This window comes from Juglans microcarpa x Juglans regia, chromosome 4D (genome assembly GCF_004785595.1).
Source record: "Juglans microcarpa x Juglans regia isolate MS1-56 chromosome 4D, Jm3101_v1.0, whole genome shotgun sequence".
Lineage (NCBI taxonomy): Eukaryota > Viridiplantae > Streptophyta > Magnoliopsida > Fagales > Juglandaceae > Juglans > Juglans microcarpa x Juglans regia.
In genome coordinates, this window is record NC_054600.1 from 33,302,183 (window position 1) to 33,323,854 (window position 21,672).

General features: G+C 35.4%; 2 protein-coding genes and 1 long non-coding RNA gene across 4 annotated transcripts; all 3 read left to right on the top strand.

The window, feature by feature from the left end:
• Positions 1-1,000: 1,000 nt before the first annotated feature.
• On the top strand, positions 1,001-9,947 carry LOC121261222 (UDP-galactose/UDP-glucose transporter 7). Of its 2 annotated transcripts, none has more exons than XM_041163473.1 (8): positions 1,001-1,431; positions 1,542-1,709; positions 2,690-2,795; positions 2,902-3,147; positions 7,168-7,278; positions 8,130-8,288; positions 9,060-9,203; positions 9,467-9,947. In XM_041163473.1, exons 2-8 carry the CDS (start codon positions 1,669-1,671, stop codon positions 9,629-9,631), a joined length of 972 nt encoding a protein of 323 aa, XP_041019407.1. In that variant the 5' UTR covers positions 1,001-1,431; positions 1,542-1,668; the 3' UTR covers positions 9,632-9,947. The 2 variants fall into 2 exon arrangements, with proteins under 2 accessions (XP_041019407.1, XP_041019408.1); XM_041163474.1 differs by having other exon boundaries at positions 1,001-1,405.
• LOC121261224 lies at positions 5,881-7,141 on the top strand. Its single transcript, XR_005939854.1, has 3 exons — positions 5,881-6,681; positions 7,015-7,018; positions 7,129-7,141. It is a non-coding gene; the product is annotated as an uncharacterized LOC121261224 (long non-coding RNA).
• A 7,374-nt stretch (positions 9,948-17,321) lies between the features above and the next one.
• On the top strand, positions 17,322-21,496 carry LOC121261226 (probable xyloglucan glycosyltransferase 5). The gene is made up of 5 exons (XM_041163476.1): positions 17,322-18,602; positions 19,205-19,513; positions 19,610-19,900; positions 20,025-20,138; positions 20,255-21,496. Exons 1-5 carry the CDS (start codon positions 17,880-17,882, stop codon positions 20,897-20,899), a joined length of 2,082 nt encoding a protein of 693 aa, XP_041019410.1. The 5' UTR covers positions 17,322-17,879; the 3' UTR covers positions 20,900-21,496.
• The last annotated feature ends 176 nt before the right edge of the window (positions 21,497-21,672 follow it).

Consider the following 21,672-nt stretch of genomic DNA (forward strand, 5'->3'; position numbering starts at 1 on the left):
ATTAGTTTATAAATTTATTTTTATAAAATCTGTTTGCTACTAAAATATTTTTCATTCTTTAATGCTCTAATAGACAAAATTATATTATCTTTAGAAACTCAATGGCCAATGCCACTTGTTCAGTATTATTGTTAGCAAACACCAACCCAACGTGTTTACAAACGAGGATATGCTTTCAAGCCCAACCATGTTTGGGTTGGACCTTCCCTCTCACTTGATCTTGCCTTGCATGTATAAATCAATGGATACAGAATTCTAAAACGAGCCTCACCTCTGAATTGAAAAGGTTTGTTAGAAACAAACGGTTTGACGTATCAATATCTACATAATTTTTTATTCAAAAAAATAAAATTTTTTTGAGAGAATAAAAAAAATCTTTTATCTTACTAAATCATTTTCATTTTCAATTTATACTGTTCATTAAATAGATATTATATATTTAATATCAGTGTGCGGTTTAGTACGTGAAATCGTTTGCAATAAAACTTTTCCTTTAACAAAATATCATAATAAGTTTTATTTGGATATAAAAATGATTTCATCTCATCTAATTTTATCATTACAATTTTTTTAAATTTTCAAAAAAATATAATAAACAATTTAACTTTTTTAAATTCTAGAATAATAATAATATTAAAAAATAATATTTTAACAATATTTTATTTAATTTTTAACTTTCATCTAAAATCATCTCATCTCATTTCACTATCTAAATAGGCCTAAAGGAGTGGGACTTGAACTTGAGCTCCCTCGATTAGTTGAAATTAAAGTTAAAAGTTGAATAAAATATATTTTTTAATATTATTTTTGTTTTAAATTTTGAAAAAATGAATTATTTATTTTTTTAATAAAAATTTTAAAAAATTATAATAATTAGATAGGAGTAATTAGAGAAATTATGATAACAAACTAGGACTGAAGCACAGCTTGTACAGCGGCACAAGTTTTCCTTGCATTTACTGATTAGCTAGCTAAAAAGTAGACGAAAAGCACGTTGAAAAACAGCAATGTCCGTTAACAACAATTAATCACATTAGAACAAGTTGAAGAGGGTAACGATGTCCCCACTAGAACCTCGGAACTTTGCTAATTGCTCCGGTTTTGGGCGCGACAGCAATGGCGTCCATTCCACATCCGATGGCGATTGCTTTCACATCTTTGCACTTGCCATGTGATTGCCCGCCCTCGTCTACGCTGGCTATTTCGTCAAACCCACAACCCTCTGTTTTTTACTCCTTTTCTTCTCAATTTATATATTCATTTCTCTCTCGCACTCTACACCCCACTCCACGCGAGCCACGCTCCATTACACTCAGAAAATTCTCCCTTCCCCTTTTGATATCCGATCCAGTAACCTGATCGTTTACAAAGCCCGCACCTATCGATCTTTTTCTTGTGCAACGATGTAATTTTACCTACTACTTTAACCAGGTTAATTTTTTTTCCCCCTTAATCTTCTCCCGCTTCGTTATTTTTCTTAATTATTTATTCTTGCTGGTTTTCTCGGCGACTAATCGAATTAGGGTTACTTTGATTCGCAGGATTTCTGTACGAATTGGCGGTGAGTTTGGGGCTGTGATTGGAGTTTTTTTGGTGATGACATCACTGGAGTGGCAGTGAGACCGTTCTCTATATCTGGATCTCGTAACCATCCTCTCGTCGTCGACCATGGAAAATCTTAGTGACTCAAATATGAGTCCACATTCGAGGTTCTTCCATTTATGATTATGATTATTATTTTTTCATCCAGATTCCTTTGCTACTTGTAGCTAAGTTGCTTCGTTTGCTGTCAGTAAATCTCAATTTAAGCAATGTCTTGAAACCTTAGAATTTCATGGATTTGAATGATTAATCGTCGCAGCAGCATTATGAAGGCTATCACTAACTTTCAAGGACCAGCATAATGCCATATCTAATCCTAAGTAAAGCATTTAAGATTTCAAGGCTTAATTGTCAGTTTTTAATTTTGGTGTACCGTGTTCAAAATAGTTTATACAAGTTTGAGGTGATAAGAGTAAGACGTACTTTCTTTTTGAAGCCCATCCAGATCTTTTTCTTGACTGCACGTGGTCAATTATATGTTTCTGAATTAAATTGGCTGTCATGTTTTTGACTAATGAACAAGTTATGTAATGATACAAAGAAGACCCAAGCCATATCTAGGTCTATGGTAAAAAAGGACCAGTCAATGTTGCAATTAGAACAGTGTGGGATCCCATTTACCACCTTTATATACACAATCTAAGATATTACAATCTCGACGGCTCAATTTCTAAATTGTAACAACTTAATGAAGGCCCAACCCACATCTAAATCCATACTCGGATGGAACTAATTAATTTTGCAATTGGAGTATTTGGAGTCCCTTGGAATCATTATAAAGGGCTTGAACTTCTCCATTCGAAACAATGTGGGATCCCATTTACCACCTTCTTATACAGAATCCAGAGTTTTACAAGTTATAATTCACCTGAACCGTGGATATGATATATCCAAGTCTGAATGTCCTCTTGGCAATGGAGCCGTGCTCATGTGTATGTCATTTTTGTGTGAAAGCGAATTTAATCGTGTTAATGAGATGGCTGTGTATGATATTGATCAGACAATGTTTTTAACAAACAGTTTTGCCACATATAAGATATCTTAATTCTCATTTGCCAGTTGTAACTCTGTACCATCGCCCATGTAGTTTGTTTGCAGCCTTGTCATATGGGATTGCTTCAATGGCAATGGTTTTCATCAATAAGGCCATACTTATTCAATATGCTCACTCAATGACCCTCCTCACTTTGCAGGTATGACTTTGTGAAAGTAAAATAGTGCACTTGCTCTTTCACTAAATTTGTGATGGTTTTGTGACTGTTAATAGTGAATTTTGTTTGCTGTTCTTCATTATCTTAGCAATTGGCAACCACCTTGCTTATACACTTGGGTCAAAGAATGGGATACACAAAATCCGGATCTTTAGATATGTTGACGGCTAGAAAGCTTCTCCCAATTTCACTATTTTACAATGCTAACGTGGCATTTGCATTGGCGAGTTTAAAAGGAGTTAATATTCCGATGTATATCGCGATAAAGAGACTCACGCCACTTGCAGTCCTGGTTGCTGGATTATTTTCTGGAAAAGGGAGACCTACGACACAGGTCTGTGATGATGCTCTTATTTTATTATATATGCGAAGTTGCTTTTCATGGATTGATTATAGAGTTTTACTTCATGAAAGATTTCCGTCCTATTAGTTTGATAGATGGGATTTATAAAATTATTTTAAAGGTGTTAGCTAATCGTATGAGTTTGGTGATGGATAAAATTATTTCTAAACCTAAAAATGCTTTTGTTCGGGGTCGGCAAATATTGGATTCAGTTCTGATTGCAAATGAGTGCTTGGACAACCAAATGAGGGAAGGTATTCCAGGGGTTCTTTGCAAGTTGGACATGGAAAAGGCATATGACCACGTGTGTCGGGATTTTCTTTTTTTAGGTTGAGAAGATGTGGCTTTGGAGATAGGTGGTGTGGATGGGTTAAACACTATGTTTCGACTGCTCGACTTTTTGTTTTAGTTAATGGCAACTCTTGTGAATTTTTTCAGAGTTCGAGGGTTTGAGACAAGGGTATCCGTTATCCCCGTTTCTTTTCGTTATAGTTATGGAGGTGTTGAGTCACATGGTGGAGGCTGCTGTAGGGGGAGGTTTTCTTGCTGGTTTCTCAATGGGAAACAACAGTAACGGTGTTTTATCCATTTCTCACTTATTGTTTGCAGATGATACTCTTATTTTCTGTGATGCTGACAATGGACAGATTCAAGCTTTAAGGGCTGTTCTATTGTATTTTGAAGCTGTTTCGGGCCTCAAGGTGAACTTGGGAAAGTCGGAATTGGTTCCAGTGAGGGATGTGGAGAATATTAACCTTCTAGCGGATTTGTTGGGCTGCAAAGTTGCTTCCCTTCCAATGAAATATCTTGGGCTTCCATTGGGGGCATCTTTCAAAGCAAAGAATATTTGGGATGGTGTTGTAGAGAAGGTTGAGAAAAGATTGTCAGGTTGGAAGCGGCTATATCTAACAAAAGGGGGGAGATTAACCCTTATTAAAAGCACTTTTTCCAATCTCCCTACATATTTTCTTTCTTTATTTCCATTACCGGTGGGTGTGGCAAGTTGGATTGAAAAATTGTTTAGAGCTTTTTTGTGGGGTGGCATGGGGGAAGAGAGTAAATTTTATCTTGTGAGTTGGCAAAGGGTGAGCAGTCCGACTGCGTTGGGAAGCTTGGGAGTGCGAAATTTGAACATTTTGAATAAAGCTCTATTAGGAAAGTGGTTGTGGAGATATCAATTGGAAGGGGATTCATTGTGTAGAGAGGTTGATCGGAAGTATGGAAGTTATTGGGGGGGTTGGCATTCCAAGGAGGGTAGGGGGATTTATGGTGTGAGCTTTTGGAAATTTATTAGAAAGATGTGGAATATTTTTGAAAAGAAAAATTATTTACATCAGCCTACTGTTGGCTGTAGCCGCAGCACACCTAATGTGTTGAGTAAAAAAAAAAAAAAAAAAACCATGTAAGGTGTGCGGAGAGTGCGGCTGATGTATAGCTGGGCTCATTTGAAAAACATCTTAAGTTCGAGGTCGGAGAGGGTGCAAGAATAATTTTCTGGTTTGATGAATGGTGTGGTGATAGAGCTCTTCATACTGTTTTTTCGGATGTCTTTAGCTTGGTTGGAAATCAGCAGGCTGCTGTCTCAGAGGTGTTGTGTCGTGCTAATGGGACTGTGCATTGGAATGTGATTTTTACTAGAAACGCACAGGATTGGGAAATTGATGAGATAGCAGGTTTTTTCAGCTTTTTCTATTCCCTGAAAATAGGAGGAAATGGGAGAGATCGAATGCTATGGAACTGGAAACGTACGGGGAGCAACAAGTTTTCTGTTAAATCATTTTATAAGGTGTTGACAGATCAACCGCATATCTCATTTACATGGAAGAGTATTTGGAGGGTTTTTGTGCTGTCTAAAGTTGCTTTTTTTACTTGGATGGCTGCTCTAGGGAAGATTTTGACGGTTGATAATTTAAGGAAACATGAGATGATTGTAACAGAGTGGTGTTTCATGTGTAAGAAAAACGGTGAATTGATTGATCATCTACTTCTACATTGTGAGGTGGCTAGGGAGATATGGGTTGGCATTTTAAGTAGAGCTGGGTTGAGTTGGGTTATGCCAAGGAGTGTGGAGGAATAGGCATCATAATAGTTCTCAACTGGCAGCGGTGTGGAGGATGATTCCTTTGTGCTTAATGTGGTGTTTATGGATGGAAAGGAATGAGAGGTGCTTCAACAACAAGGAGCGAGTTGTGGAGGAAATCTAGAATTTTTTTGTCTTCTCTGGTTCAGTGGTTTTCTGCTATTGTACTAAAGGGAGGGAATGTTGACAAGTTTTTGTTTTCTTTTCAGCTTTCTAGAATGTAATTAGGTGTCTCGTTTGTATATTTCCTGTGTACATGGGCTTCGCCTAGTTTCATTTGATCAATAAAGTTTCTTATGTATAAAATAAAATAAAAATCTTATCCATCATGCCAATTGTATTTTGGTTGAACTTCATGTTAACATTGTAGAGTAGGTGTTTTTAACTTGTTCCTGTTATTATTGGTGTCTAAAGTTAGTTGCTTAGTTAAAGCTGTAATTGCAGTCTAAAGCTTGAGTGGACGGTACAAACAGCAAAGATTTCTTGATGTGATCTACAGTGGACAGTTCTTAATATTTCAATCAGCGGTGAACACTAGTGATATCATGATATGTAGTATCTGCACCATAGAACAACTCCTATATTAATAAGCATGAGCTTAAATTCCTTTTAAGGAGATTATAAGGAACCTTACTTTGTCTTCCAATGGCTCTTCCCAATGGAACCTTACTTTTCATAGAGATGCACAAGATTGGGAGATGGACGACCTTTCGGCTTTTTTTGATTTTGTGTATTCCACTAGTGTGTCGGGGGAAGGAGAAGACAAGATATGTTGGCGTCCATCTAAGAAGGGAGTGTTCACGGCTCGCTCTTTCTACCATTCCTTAAACTTGCACAACTCAGTCCCGTTCCCATGGAAAAGCATTTGGAAGACAAAGGCATCTCTAAAGGCAGCTTTTTTTGTATGGACAGCATCTTTGGGGAAGATTCTTACCATAGATAACCTAAGGAAACGAGGCATTATTGCTATAAATTCGTGTTACATGTGTAAGAAGAGTGGTGAGTCCTTTGACCATCTATTACTACATTGTGAGGTTGCCATGACTTTATGGACAGATGTCTTAGCACGGGTGGGGTTAGCGTGGGTGATGCCGGAAAGGGTGTGTGATTTTTTAGCCTCTTGGAGAGGTATTAGGGGCAACACTCAAATTGCATCCATATGGAAGATGCTACCTATTTTTCTATGGTGGTGCATTTGGAGGGAGCGGAATGCAAGATGCTTTGAAGATCAAGAAAGATCAATGGAAGAGCTTAGAATTTTGTTTTTCAATACTTTACTCCATTGGTCGATTGTAATTGATTTTCATGGCAGGTCTTTTCACGAGTTTCTTGTATCTCTAAGATAGACATTGTGATCGTGTTCATGTATATGTCCCGTGTACTTGGACACTCTATGTCTCCCTTTTGATCAATAAAATTTGTTTACCGATCAAAAAAAAAAGTTTGTGACACTCAGGTGTCATATCCTGAACAAAATATTTTTTTGATAAGTTCCTGAACAAAATCTAACTCATGGGAGTAGTATGCAGACAATATATTTGTCACAATCCAAGGATATCATAATTATTACTATGTTATCATCTTAAAGGTGTAATCATGATTGAAAGAGTGCCTTGCCCAACTAGTTAACATTTAGGAAAGTTGAATTCTAGTTGGGTCTTTTGAAATTTAGGTGCTTTAAAAAATTATTTGACTAAGCCCAACCCAGCTGTCATTTAGTTATTAGTGTTATGTTGTACTCCATGTCCCGATCCTAAATAAAGGAGCTCGTATGTTAGATTTGTAGGTTCTAACTGGTATTTGTTTTTAAGTGCAGTGGTTTTTCCTGGAATCTTTGATAAGTATTATGTTAAACTAGCAGAATAATCTTTATGACCATTATCTTCGATTAGTAAGTTCTAATCTGTCGTGGCTTCTTTATTAAATTTCAGGTGTCTCTTTCTGTTCTATTGACTGCTGCTGGAGTTATCATTGCTGCGCTGGGAGATTTTTCATTTGACCTTTTTGGATACAGCATGGCCCTTACTTCTGTTTTTTTCCAGGTTGGACCTTTTTTCTTGAACTATGAATGGTTGATAATAGATAGTAGTATATATCCTTTCACTGAAAACCATTCAAATTTCAAGTCAGTTTCTTGAAACTACCATGTGTCAAACTAGTGTCTGTGTTTTCATGAAAACCTTCATTTTGGGTTTTCCCCTCTGACGTCAACTGAAATGATAAGATAGGTTAATGTGACACCCCCCCCCCCCCCCCCCCCCCCAAAAAAAAAAAAATCGTGGTCAGGTTCTAGCTGAATCTCCCTTTCCCGTCTTGCCATCTGCATCCTCTGACCTCCTCACGTTCTCTCCCCTACATCAAACCCAACATTAGATAAGAACCCATCCAGTGCTTCAACTCCTCAAAATTAACACGTCTTTCAAAACTTTGATTTGTAGAATTCTGAAACTCTGCCACATTTTCTGCACTTGCTGTAGCAAATCCCTCTACTTCTTTGGGAGGTGCAATGCAGCATCAATGCTTACCCCAATTTTGGTATCATTATCCCACTTTACTTTCACCAACATCAAGGCTTCCTCAACCTGGTCTCCGGATGGCTGTTGATAATTCAAAAAGGTACAATCGGTGGCTCTCAAACAATAATTGAGCAAACAGCCAGTGACTTGGCTAGTTACCTTTTTTCTAACAAGTACTTGGCCAGTTGCTTTGAATACTGTTCTTGATTTGGGTGTTGTGAGATGATTGAGACTGCCAGAGCTTGGACCATGTTGAGGAGGGACAAAGACAACAAAAATACTGCCTAATGGATGTCTATTAGCTTTAAAATTGCGGATTTTTTTTGGAGCTCGTAATATGTGAGCTTTACAAATGGAATTGTTCATGTGCAATGCAGACCATGTACCTAGTCTTGGTTGAGAAGTCTGGTGCAGAGGATGGGCTTTCTTCAGTTGAAATCATGTTCTACAACAGTACTTTGTCCATTCCATTTTTGCTGTTTCTCATCATAGCTACAGGAGAGTTTCCAAATTCTATATCACTATTATTTGCAAAGGTCAGAATCTAAAAGGGCTTTTTTAGTGTTATTTATGATTGTTTCGGAGAGTAATAATGCTCGAGCACGAAATAATAAAGACTATCATGAACATTCTATCTAATAGTCATTGAATCAAATAAGTGCTGGACTGTTCCTTCCCTGATGTCATTTTTCTTTTTTCTTTTTTATATGGACGTAGTAGGATATCAATGGGTGCTTGAAACTGTATTCAATGTAACAATACCATATATTTTGGGATAATAAATGGAGTTATCATGAAGGGGGGGAAAAGACCAGTTTTATTGGTTAACGTTGGGAAAACATTCTAATAGCTTGAAGTTTGATAGCCAAATCTCCTTGAAAACCATTTCTTCCTTATTGTTAGGTGTGATGACTTTGTTACGCTTGCTCTTATTGTATCATTCCAACAAAATGTATCTTTGTAGTTTTTAGTCCATAAATATTACCAAATAAAATCAAAGCAAGGTGCCTGCATCTATGAAGAGTATGTGGCATAGCACATCCAAAAGTCTGCCTGGTTGATCCAGAATTATGGATTTATTACCTAGACCTATTTGAGTCAAGCTTTTAATAAGAATACTGAAAAGAAAAAAATATAAATAGTCAGGGTTCATTTCAGTTCTTTATAATGCTTTCATTACATCATTAAGATTCGGTTTCTTGTTGGAAGTGGTAGAATGCTTTTCATTTGGTATTGTTTACCTATAGTAGATTGTGCATCTTAACATTAAATCGATATCTAACATGAAATTTGTCTTTAATATGCAGAGTAATTCCTTATACTTTTTGGTGATCCTTATTCTTTCATTGGTAATGGGCATTGTCCTCAACTTCACCATGTTTTTATGTACCATAGTCAACTCTGCTTTAACAACAACAATAGTTGGCGTTCTTAAAGGGGTTGTCTCCACGGTATGCCTCGAGGATCTTTAGTTAGTCTTTGTTTTGTTTTACATAAGTTTGGTGATGGGGAAGGAAAATTTGGAATTTTCTAATAACTAGCCCATTACACATCCTTAAAGGCATTGATTTTTCTTCTGTTTTCCTGTCTTGATATTTGAAACGGCTTGTGGTTTTTTTTAAGAAATAAAACATTATGAGTTTCTTGAACCAACACATCTGACATATGCTTTCCTATTCTTGGTTTTTTATGTAATCTTTTTTTGGTATCTCAGACCCTTGGTTTTGTGTTACTGGGTGGTGTTCAAGTTCATGCTTTGAACGTGACTGGATTGGTTATCAACACTGCTGGTGGTGTGTGGTATTCATATGCCAAGTATCAACAAAAGAAGAACAAGCCCATAAAGCTAATGTCAGATATTGAGGCGCATCGTAAATAAAAAGCGGTATGGAGGGATGGCAGGTGCTAACAACTGCTGTCTGTGACCATTCAACTACCTTTTAAATTGTACCACTAAGCAACAAAGTGATGATTAAACTACTTTCTTTTGTTTTTCTCATTATAGTTAGTAAAGCTTAAACATGTGTTCAATTTAACAGCCTATCTTTTGTACATGGAGCAATCAATGCCAACACGATATGATTAAGGATGTTGAGAAAGATAAAAGGGAACTGTGGTTATAAATGTTTCTTATGCAGATGGTAAGAACTGTAGCTACTGCTTTTCTAGTGGATTTCATTTCAGTTGTTTAATAAGTGGTATTTTATCCATTTGGGACATTAGCATTTGTTAGATTGAAGTACACTCGTAAACTGATGCCGAAACGATTTGGTTTCATCGTGCATGAGAGATCTTGGAGTATATAAGCAAGGCTCACACCCGATACAAACAATAATAATTAAATAAATGAGTAATGCTACATACAGTCGTGGAGTGTATAAGTGTCGTGTAATTGTTTTGAAAAAGAGTAGAGTTTACTATTTAAAAATTAATTATTTTTCATATGAATTTCGTATTTATTAACTTTTTTCAAAGTGATTGTATGTGTTTGCATATTTACGACTGCAAGTATCATTTCTGATAGATGTATATGCATCTCTGCCTATAACATCAATTCACACCATGTGTACAGTGTGGAGTGTGGAGACCTCATCATCTCCTAATACAACAAGTTCATGTGCACACACATGGGGGTTGTTCATGGATTGAAACTGCCGTTGGTTAGAGGAGAGAGACACTAGACAGACAACGACTTGGAAATTGACGCGGTCGGGTTACTATGCACCGGTCAACCGCTACTTTATAAGGGGACATTTCGCGACGACTTGCGTGAATATTTCTCCGGACGTTTCTATCTTAATTATCAAGATCAACGCATCATTTCGTATAATTATTATAATTTTTTTGAATTTTTATATAAAATATAATAAATAATTTAATTTTTTTAAATTTTAAGATAAAAATAATATTTTAATAATATTTTGTTCAATTTTCAACTTTTATTTCATTTTATTTATGTAACCAAACCAGACTTTATTATTTTATCATTATTATTGAAAGCTGAATTCATCCTTGGCAATTAGCATGTAGCGATTTCACTTGAACCGACTCCTCTGAACTCCTTTTTTCCCTCGTCTATTTTGTACAGTTCTAACATGCGGTTTCTTTTGGATTAGCAACATTTCCTGTTCAAATGAGCTGACAGGTTTTTTGTTTTTTGGGTCTCTTATATATCCATTAAAATTATTAACTATTCCTGGTAATATTGATGAAAAATGCATGGCATGGAAAGCTAAACGGCAAAAATGGCTTTAACCAATTAGAGGAATGCTAGTGCTACCACAATCTTGGTTTAATTGTAGTATTATGGAATGGAAAATGAAAGGTGGGTAGCCCCCCTGCCTGGAGGATCCTTCATAAATGTGAGATGTCTATTAGTCATGATCAGTGGACCTGATCTACTTGTGGTGGTTAATTGGAAGATCACTGGGAAACATCCTAACTTGGCTTTTTCGAAAAATTTCCGACTTTGGTCACTGAAATCTGGCTCTTCTACGATTTCTTCTTCCCTATATGCTTTTGATTTTATTATCGGCAATTACAAAAACAGTAGAGATTGTATGCCTCAGGGTCATCTTGAAATTTAGGCTAGCTTGGGCCACAACTGTCGGTCGGCTGCCAGAACTGGGCTCGGGCTCACAGTCACAGATGTGGCCTTCAAATTTTATTATTAGTTGAGTTGGTCGATCTTAAATTTTCTCAAAATAATAATAGGTTATTATTTTATTACTATTTATAGTTCATTTTAAATTTTTTATTTTTTTATTATTTTTTAAAATATTTGTTTAACATCCTTAACCATTAAAAAAATATATAATTTTACTAATAATCACTTTCTTAACCATTAAGTAAAATAAAAAATTTAAAAAAAAAATCAAATATAAAATGAGTAGTAAATGAGTAATAAGAGGATAGTAATTCTATCATTTTCCATTTTCTCAACATACTAGTATAATGATTTGAGTTAGGTATTGTCTTGTGGTTTAACTTTATATATATATATATATATATATATATATATATATATATATATATATAGCTAGTTAGAGATCTATGCTTAGAGCACGCACGCACTTTTTATTCCTAATTTTCTCCTTAAATTCATTTAAATATAGATTAATCAGGGGATCCAAACACAAATAGAGATAAAAGGGTTCACATGAATCCACTTGTGTGTTTCCTTCTCATATAAGTACATAGATCTATATATTAATTTCCACCGACACAAACTTGGGGGGTTAGGGAGCATTTGTGGTATGCTTTAATAGCAAGTTGGGATATTGCGTGTGTGGTCGTTGATCTCTTCCTCATCATGTATTCCTTATCTCAAGGTGCTTGAACAACTTTTTGGCGTAAGAATAAGAGTTCATTTACAATTTTTCTTCTTGTTTTCATATTCCAAGCCAACAATAATATCGCATGTAAGACATTGACTACTGGATTTTTGCTTTAAAGTACTGTGAAATGGACGGGATAACATTGGAAAACAAGCACTTTGCAATAGCGAGCTGGGAGCAGCAGCGCCATCGCGGCATTTTTTTTGTTCTTTTTGATCTGTTGTTTTCCCCATCAGGTAATCAATCGTGTTACTGTTTGATAAAACTACTGCCAAAAAAAAAAAAAAAAGTGGAAATTAAAAGAATTCTTTTGAAAGGGAGTAGCTGGCTAGCATGCATGCATCTTTTTCTGTTGCGTCACACGGTGCACATGCTTTGTTATATATTGATCATCATGATGCTAGCTGTCTCTCTCTGATATATATCTCCTTTTGTCATGCGTTTCATGAGAGTATATATACACTGACATTGGAGATTGCCAATTGCTATATTAAACCGCCCGCTACATGATCCAACTTGTACTTTGATCTTTCAAATCCCGGCCACACCCCTCCCAGCCGGCTGGCCAGCAAAAAAGATATAAAAAAAAAGGAATTAATTCGCAGAAAGAAAACAGCATAGTATATATATATACACAACTGAAGATTTCTAGTACTGTAGATCAGAATAAGCACTTAAACATTCTATCAATAGAGAATTAAATGGCTCATTTCCTAGGACGACTAATCTGAATTGATTCTTGTTTTAGTTATTTATTTATTGGGTAAAAACGAATGATCATGAATTCCAAGAGGTTTGGCTCACACTCATTGGTTAGGACTAAAAATATCTGCATTATCTCCGTTTTTATTTTTTTAGTGCTCAGCAAATCAATACATGTGTGTGTGATTATTAGAAAAATAGTTAAATAAGCAGTCTGCAGTACTACATGTACATGCCACAGGAGGCTGGAGCTATAGTACTACAAAATAATTCCTCTATGATCACTTTCAATATAAATGCGATATCCCACAAACAACGTGCTCAATCAGCATATCTAGAGAATCCTTTTTTCTGTAGGTGAGATCAGAGAGAGAGAGAGAGAGAGAGAGAGGTCCATTAACACATTTCTGCAGCTCGGGCAAATGATTAACATGAAATTTAGGTCATTCTGGATCGCTTGGGCAGTTCAATATCACATTCAGAGAAGGCAGATCTGAAAATAATTGAGAATTCCCATGCAATGCATGGAGAACTGAAATGGGACCAATGGAGACACATGACAGAGAGATCTAACGTGCCTGCATGCATATTTTGAGCTATTTTAATATTCTTTAAAGCAGCATTATTGCAAGTTGAACACATCCTCGTGTATACATATTTTGGCCTTATTTTAATCTTCCTCCAGCATTAATATCATGGGGTTGTCCACGAGACCACGACTTCTTTTTATAACTATTGGCGTAAAAAACAACGAGAGAGATCATAAGGATAAGAGAAATAATAGTTGTAGTTGTGAGTGTGCAAGCGCCGTATAATCACTTTAAAAAAAATGAATAAATATGAGACTTATGTGAAAATAATAATAATAATTTTTTAATAGTAAATCTCACTTTTTTTCAAAGCAACTATACAGTACTTACGCACTCCACAATTACATGTAGCATTACTCTCGAGATATTATTGGGGAACACTTTCTATATGCGTGGCTCTCGAATATAGATTGAGGGCACTAGCAATGGCTTATTCATCTTCATCTTCATCTTCATATTTGTATACTATGTCTTTAAATTCATCTACATTGTCTTTAAATTCTTTAATTTTTTTTCTCTCTCCTACCCATTAAAATCAATTTTGTAGAATTTATATTAAGATGATTTTGATATATGAAATTTGTATTAAGTTGATGATATAAAGTGTTTTTTAGTACATATTAATATCTATTGATAAAATTGGTCATTTTATATATGAAATTGGTAATATTTAAATATATGAAATTTGTGTTTTTGAGCACATGATGCTAATTGTAAAATATAAAATAAATAATAATTTTAAGAAAAAAAATTAAAAATAATAATATTTTATTATTATTTAGTTCAAATATGTATAATTCAATGTAAAAATTTTTCTTGATATGCAAAATAAATTTTTAAAAGATGTGATTTTGAAGATGCATATAGAAAAACTAATGCTAGTGCTCTAAGAGGCAAGGACTAGTACTAGTAGAAGTAGCCTTAAATAAAAATGATAGTAATTAAATAGTAGGAACTCTTGCATGTATTCATACACGTCCTAATTACATTATTCATTGTAGCTAGCTAGCAATAATATTATCGTATCAATAGATAGACTACGTACGTACGAGATGACAATATATCTTAGTTCGTTTACTTGCATGTAAGGCAAAACGCAAGAAACAAATGGATAAAATCTAAATTAAATATCTGATAAGTCCACGTGGAGCTCTGATAAATACTTGGCATACTATATATCGGTTCAGAGTTCGAAACTCCGCATGCACAGTAATTGTTTTTGAAAAATTTTATTTGCAACCTCTAAATAAAGAATGTATATACAAACTCTCATTAAATAAAAAAAGTATAATTTTAATAAATATATTATTATAATTTAAAAAAAAATTAAAGATAAAATTGATTAGGCTTGCACATACAGTCTCCAAATAAAAACTGTACATAACATTGCTCATTATTTTTTGTTATCACCTTCAATTCAATCTGTTCATAATTATCTTTACACATGAGATATACACCACAACAAATTTACTTTTTAGTGATGAAAATTTTCGTTTCAAAAAGTTTCAATTTCATCTCTAAAAATTTTTGAAGATAAAATTTTTTCATCTCTAACTTATCTCAAAAAGTCTGTATCAAAATATTTTTTGAAACGAAATTGGTCATTTCCATTCAAAATTACTGTTTAAATGATTTTTTTTTTTTTAAGATGAAAAAAATTTCATCCCTAATAGCCGTTCGGATGTAAAAAATACCATTCGAATGGATTTTATTTGAGACGAAAAGAAAATCTCATCCCTAATAGTTGTAACATAATGGATTTTTATTTTTGAGAACTAGTAGCAAATAGTCATTTGTAATGATTAAAAACGTCACAAATAATTATTTGCAGCAAAAAATTGGCCGTAAAAGCTATTTTTTGGCAAAATTATCTTGGAGGAAATGAGGTTTGTGACCAAAAGTGTCCATTGTATTGAATTGATCTCCCAGCAAATACTTTTATGTGAAATTAAAAATATATATAACCATTTGTTGTCTTCACCTAGTAGCAAATAGTCATATAAAATCAAGAAAATTAATATAAAAGCTGCAAAAAAAAATCTTGATTACAAAATCCCCTCAAAATTTTAACCATAACAAATTAATTGGCAACCCATTACATAGTCTTGAACATGTAAAAAATACAAAATAATGAAACGGGCAAAGTTTGAAACTTTAGTACTTTTGTTTTTCCCAGGTTTGTTCAATTCAAAGATATCCAAGTCTTGAACTTTTTATCTTTCCTTATAGTAAAAAACAATCCCTACAAATTTACATAAACACGTGACAATTAGTAAATAATTAAAAGAACAATTTATATTAGACCAGACAATTCATAAAGAACATTTTGCTTCTATCTAAGAAAACACAAATATCCACACAACTGCAAGTGTCTAATTAAGATACTAATTAGGACAAATAACTTTGGAGTTTTGCCACTCATCATCCCTACACACCACACACCACACTTTTTTTTTTCTTTTTTTTTAAAAAAAATTATTTATTTTATTTTATTCTTTTTAAACATATTGAATTCTTCTACTCATTATCTATATACCACTTATTTGGTAAGATTAATATATATATATATATATATATAAAGTGTGGTATGTGATGTGTGAGAATGATGAATAGAATTTTTCATAACTTTGGATATCCTTTTTACTTTTCTTTTTCTTTAGTACTTATCTTAACCCTATAAGGAAGAGCTACTTAATCCAGCAAAAAATAATCTCTTCCAAAAGTAGTAAATTGTTGTTATGAGAGGAAACTTCACATTTGGATGGATTATACTATTGATAAAAGAAAATTATTAATTGTACTTACAAAAAATTACTTTTCCATGTATTATTTATTGATATGTTAAAAATTATGAAATTTAAAATTTGAATTTCAAAAAAAAAATGATAAAATAAATATTGTAAATAAAATTATAAGTATATGTAGCACTAAAAATCGAATATTGCTCGATATAATTTAAACTTAAAAAGTAACGAGTATTCACTTCTATACCCTCTCCGCCTTCAATCCCAAAAAAGGAACCAAAGAAAAAAAAAAAAAAAAAAAAAGAATGTTGTCAGGTGTATCTAAACACATTAAGAACGATTAATTACTGATGCATGGGGATCATACAGGTATATTGTATAATATATCTATACCATTGAAGGCATGGAACCTGATTGATTAGAACAATTAATTTGCATTATCGTTTCTATTGTCTTACAATTATCTCCTCGAAAGGTTCCCTGTATAACAATATGTGATGGGCAAGACTGTCATGTTTCTGCATTTATTTTCCCAAACGTATTTGTATTTCAAATTACTAATTTCCTAACCAATTGTAAAATTGTAAGAAAAATTTTATTTGTAATCTTGAGTAAAGGATTGTGTGTGTATTCTTATTAACGATTGAAGAAAAAAAAAATATATATATATTATTTTAAAAAAATATTATTATAATTTTAAAATTTTTTTAAATACCTGTATGGATTTATATCGACAGTCTGTACTGGGAGACAATAGATATTAGAAACTATACGCAGACTAACTTAAAATTACAATTATGTCCAATGCTCTGTGAGCTCCCGAGTCCCGACAGCGTGGAAGCGCAAAGAATATTCTCCTCACTGTGCAGACAAACTTACATGTCTCTGTCAAAAAATAAAAATAAAAGTATTCCTTTTTCTTTTTTAACTGCTATTATTCCGACACGAAATGAGGGTGACTTCAAAAGGAAGAGGATAAGAATATATTGCGATTAAGGTTTATTATTAAAAATAAATGGCCATATTAAATAATCCCTTCTTTTTTTTTTTTTTTTTTGCTGCACGTTATTCCATTCCAAGCAGACACTCGGGTCAACACTCCAACACGACGACACCTGAAAGCCTGAAACACGAGAACATGTTTTTTCACTTGAGAATCGAAAACGTGTTCCATTGTCAACTTAAGTCAGCAACTAGTCTTCATTCACTATCACCTTGACCTTCCTTGTTTAGAGTGAACTTTTTATTTGATGCCATTGTAAATAAATACAGATTTCTAACCAGCTCAGAAAATATACACCAAGCAACGGTTAAACTTTTTGGGAGGAGTTAATTCGGCTGGGTTTTGCTTGTCTGGCTTGCTTGACAAATACTCCCCCACATGGTTTTAGGTTATCACAGCTCCGGATACTTGCCCTCATAATGTGGCTTTCCCGTGTTTAAGAGTGAGTGTCCCTGAGACTTTGAGAGAGTTCAACGAAGCTTTTAACCACCACCCCCCCTTTCCCTTTCCCTTTCTCGCTTGTTGGTTTTTCTTTCTTTTCCATGCCACATTGTGGGTGGAATGGACAAACTGGAAGTGAATTCCTGTAGTTTTTCTTAGTTTTCTTGGTTGGTTCTGATATGGGTTTTGCTCGGTTCTCAATTTGGAGATCTGAGATATGAGGGTTTCTTGAAAAATTTTGTGGTTTTCTGGTATTGGGTTTGCATTTTTCTCAGTTTTTGAGGTTAAAAAACCACCTTGAATAGAGGGGATGGCTCCACGACTGGACTTCTCTAACTGGTGGGCAAAAGATACCCGCAAGGGAACTCCGGTCGTAGTCACAATGGAGAACCCCAACTTCTCGGTTGTGGAAATTGATGGCCCCGACGCTGCGTTCCGGCCCGTGGAGAAAAGCCGGGGTAAGAATGCCAAGCAGGTCACGTGGGTCTTGCTTCTCAAGGCCAACCGCGCTGTCGGTTGCGTCGCTTGGCTTGCCACGGCCCTCTGGGCATTGCTCGGAGCCATCAAGAAGAGACTGATCCATAGGCAAGGAGTAACCATGGCGAGTGAGAAGTTGGGAAAGGGGAAACTGCTTTTCAGAATCATAAGAGCGTTCTTAGTCACTGCCTTGGCCATCCTGGCCTTTGAGGTGGTTGCCTATTTGCAAGGGTGGCATTATTTTAAGAATCCCAGTTTGCACATCCCGCAGACTTCTGATTTGCAAGGCTTCTTTCACGTGGCTTATGTTGCTTGGTTGACATTCCGGGCCGATTACATTGCGCCTCCAATTCAAGCACTCTCTAAATTCTGTGTTGTTCTGTTCCTTATCCAATCTGCGGACCGTATGATACTTTGCTTAGGTTGCTTGTGGATAAAATACAAGAAGATTAAGCCGACGATTGAGGGTGATCCCTTCAAACCGGATGATGTGGAGGGATCGGGCTATGAGCATCCCATGGTTCTTGTTCAAATTCCAATGTGTAATGAGAGGGAGGTCAGACACTAGTTTTCACACTTTACTTTCTTTTATTTTTTCGTTTTCGTATAGTTATTTAAACTGGTTTTGTGTGGCTTCAAACTAGTTGAAGTTCTGAATTTGGGACTTGTATTTTATTGTTGTGTAGGGACTAGATTCTACTCAGGAATAGATCCCAAAAATTTGGGACGCCAATATGACATTACCGAATTGGAAAGCTATGAGCATTATTGAGAAAAAAGAAAAAAAAAAAGGAAAATCTTTCTTTATTGATTTATATAAAATTAAAGGATTCGTACTGTTCAGGAGTAATTTGCATGGTTAAGTAATGATAAAAGTGTCGTATTATAAATCAGACATACATACTTTACCCCCCTCCCCTGCAAAAAAAAGACACCAGATTTAAATCAGCTCTACGGAAGAAAAATTACAATAATTGTCACTATGCTCAGATCTGTTGTTTCTGTCAGTGGAATTGAAGTTATTATCGATATGTATCTGATGAGGACATCTAAAATTGGTTCAAGTCAGTATAAATAATTAAATACGATCAATCTGTAAATTATTTTGGTGGACTTTTTCTTGATGTTGATAAGGTTTTCTGCACTGGCCCCATGCAGGTATATGAGCAATCTATCTCCGCTGTGTGCCAACTTGATTGGCCAAAGGACCGTTTACTGATTCAAGTTCTTGATGATTCTGATGATGAGAGTATTCAATTCTTAATTAAGGCAGAGGTTGCTAAGTGGAGCCAAAAGGGCATTAACATAATCTATCGGCATCGCTTGGTTAGAACTGGTTACAAAGCGGGGAATCTCAAGTCTGCAATGAGCTGTGATTATGTTAATATTTATGAGTTTGTTGCGATTTTTGATGCAGATTTCCAACCTAATCCTGACTTTCTAAAGCAAACTGTGCCCCATTTCAAGGTGGGAAAAGAAATATAGACTCTTAGCAAAATTCAGTTAAAAGTACTTTCAGCAACTTAATACACGTCTTTCTTAAATTCTTACCTTATGCTACAGGACAATCCTGAACTAGGTTTAGTTCAGGCTAGATGGGCTTTTGTGAACAAGGATGAAAACTTGTTGACTCGTCTCCAAAACATTAATCTGTGTTTCCACTTTGAGGTGGAACAGCAAGTTAATGGGGTGTTCATTAATTTCTTTGGTTTCAATGGAACTGCCGGTGTTTGGAGAATTAAAGCCTTGGAGGAGTCTGGAGGCTGGCTTGAAAGGACAACTGTAGAGGATATGGACATAGCCGTCCGAGCCCATCTCAATGGTTGGAAGTTCATCTTCCTTGATGACGTAAAGGTAATAGTACATGTCACATGATGATTTTTAGATTTAACTGAAGAGGCACATGAGTTGGCACTCCGCTTTTTATCCTGATAATTGTCGAACCTTGTTTCAAGCTTAGATGTATGTACATTTTCAGGTCCTTTGTGAAGTTCCAGAGTCATATGAAGCTTACAGGAAGCAGCAGCATCGCTGGCATTCTGGTCCAATGCAACTTTTTAGATTGTGTCTTCCTGCAATTATAACAGCTAAGGTACCTCTGAGACTCAACCTCAATTAATTCTCGCTTACCAATGACTTCTAATATAGAAGACCCAGACCCACAACTATGATTTGAACTAAGAGGGCTCAAACTCTTTGATACTGCAGATATCAGCATGTAAGAAAGCAAACTTGATACTGTTGTTCTTTCTGTTGAGGAAACTTATCCTTCCCTTCTACTCCTTCACATTGTTCTGCGTAATTCTTCCTCTAACCATGTTTGTCCCCGAGGCTGAGCTCCCTGTATGGGTCATTTGTTATGTGCCTGTTTTTATGTCCCTCCTTAACATTCTTCCAGCCCCCAAATCCTTCCCCTTCATTGTTCCTTACCTCCTATTTGAGAATACCATGTCTGTTACAAAATTCAACGCAATGGTATCTGGATTGTTCCAGTTGGGTAGCTCTTACGAGTGGATTGTCACCAAGAAGGCTGGCAGATCATCAGAATCCGATTTACTGGCTGCTGCTGAAAGGGAATCTAAAACAATGAACCAACCACAAATCTACCGAGGAGCATCTGAGAGTGAGCTTTCTGAATTGAACGAAATTAAGGAACAGAAAGAAGCAGCCCGAGTTCCTGTTAAGAAAATCAATAAAATATATAGGAAGGAGCTTGCTCTGGCATTCCTTTTGCTCACGGCTTCTGTCAGGAGCCTGTTATCTGCACAAGGAGTCCACTTCTACTTCCTGCTTTTCCAAGGGGTGACCTTCCTTCTTGTGGGTCTTGATCTAATTGGGGAGCAGATGAGCTAATAACAAAGGGGGTCAAGAGAAAGGAGAAGGAGAAAAAAACAAAAGCCACCCTTCTGCTTATATTCAGTAATGTTCATCTCAACGGCAGTGATCTATGCGGGCAGTGCTTGGGAGGAAGTTCAATTCTTTTTGCCTTGGGAGGTTGCAGTGAAGGGGTAACCCTCCAATTCAATAAAATGAATTTCTTGTGTTCCTCATTTGATTTAAGTATCTTATAGGATTTCTCTGTTTACTATCACTCTCCAAATGACATTCACACCTTGCAATTTTTTCATTTCCATAGGACATTGGTCATATTGTAATTATCCGTAGGCATTGTATTATCGTTTGCTATAGGTAGAAATAGAGTACTCTATGTTCTTTAATTGTACTACAGTTTACATCAACTCTTGCTTGTGCGTGATTTGGCATCTCCTGATCAAGCCATACTGTATTTGCATTCTGCAGAATGCAAGAGGCTGAATAGATTAGGATGATGAGATTGCTTGATGCTTCCTGCTTTATACTTCATAGATTCTTTATTAGTGAGCGAGACATGTACAACATGTTTCTGTACAAGTATTCTGGTTTATTTAAATGGAACAAATAATATCTCCCCACCTCTCTGATCTCTCTCTCTCTTAACATATGCACACAAGCAGCGGAACTCAACTGCTTTTGGCCTTTTTATCTGCTTTGTTTCTTCTGCAATTTTCTTATGTGTCAGTGTGTATGCACGCACGTGTGCCGGGTTATAGCTGCAATCTAGATGAATAAAGTGTCGGCAGGGTAAG

Bases quoted from the DNA above. Each gene is read 5' to 3' on its own strand.
- LOC121261222 (XM_041163473.1), top strand. From the start codon at position 1,669: ATGGAAAATCTTAGTGACTCAAATATGAGTCCACATTCGAG. The intron at 3,148-7,167 runs GTCTGTGATGAT...ATTAAATTTCAG, and splicing joins AAGGGAGACCTACGACACAG to GTGTCTCTTTCTGTTCTATT. The intron at 7,279-8,129 runs GTTGGACCTTTT...TGTGCAATGCAG, and splicing joins TTACTTCTGTTTTTTTCCAG to ACCATGTACCTAGTCTTGGT.
- LOC121261226 (XM_041163476.1), top strand. From the start codon at position 17,880: ATGGCTCCACGACTGGACTTCTCTAACTGGTGGGCAAAAGATACCCGC. The intron at 18,603-19,204 runs GTCAGACACTAG...GGCCCCATGCAG, and splicing joins CAATGTGTAATGAGAGGGAG to GTATATGAGCAATCTATCTC. The intron at 20,139-20,254 runs GTACCTCTGAGA...TTGATACTGCAG, and splicing joins CTGCAATTATAACAGCTAAG to ATATCAGCATGTAAGAAAGC.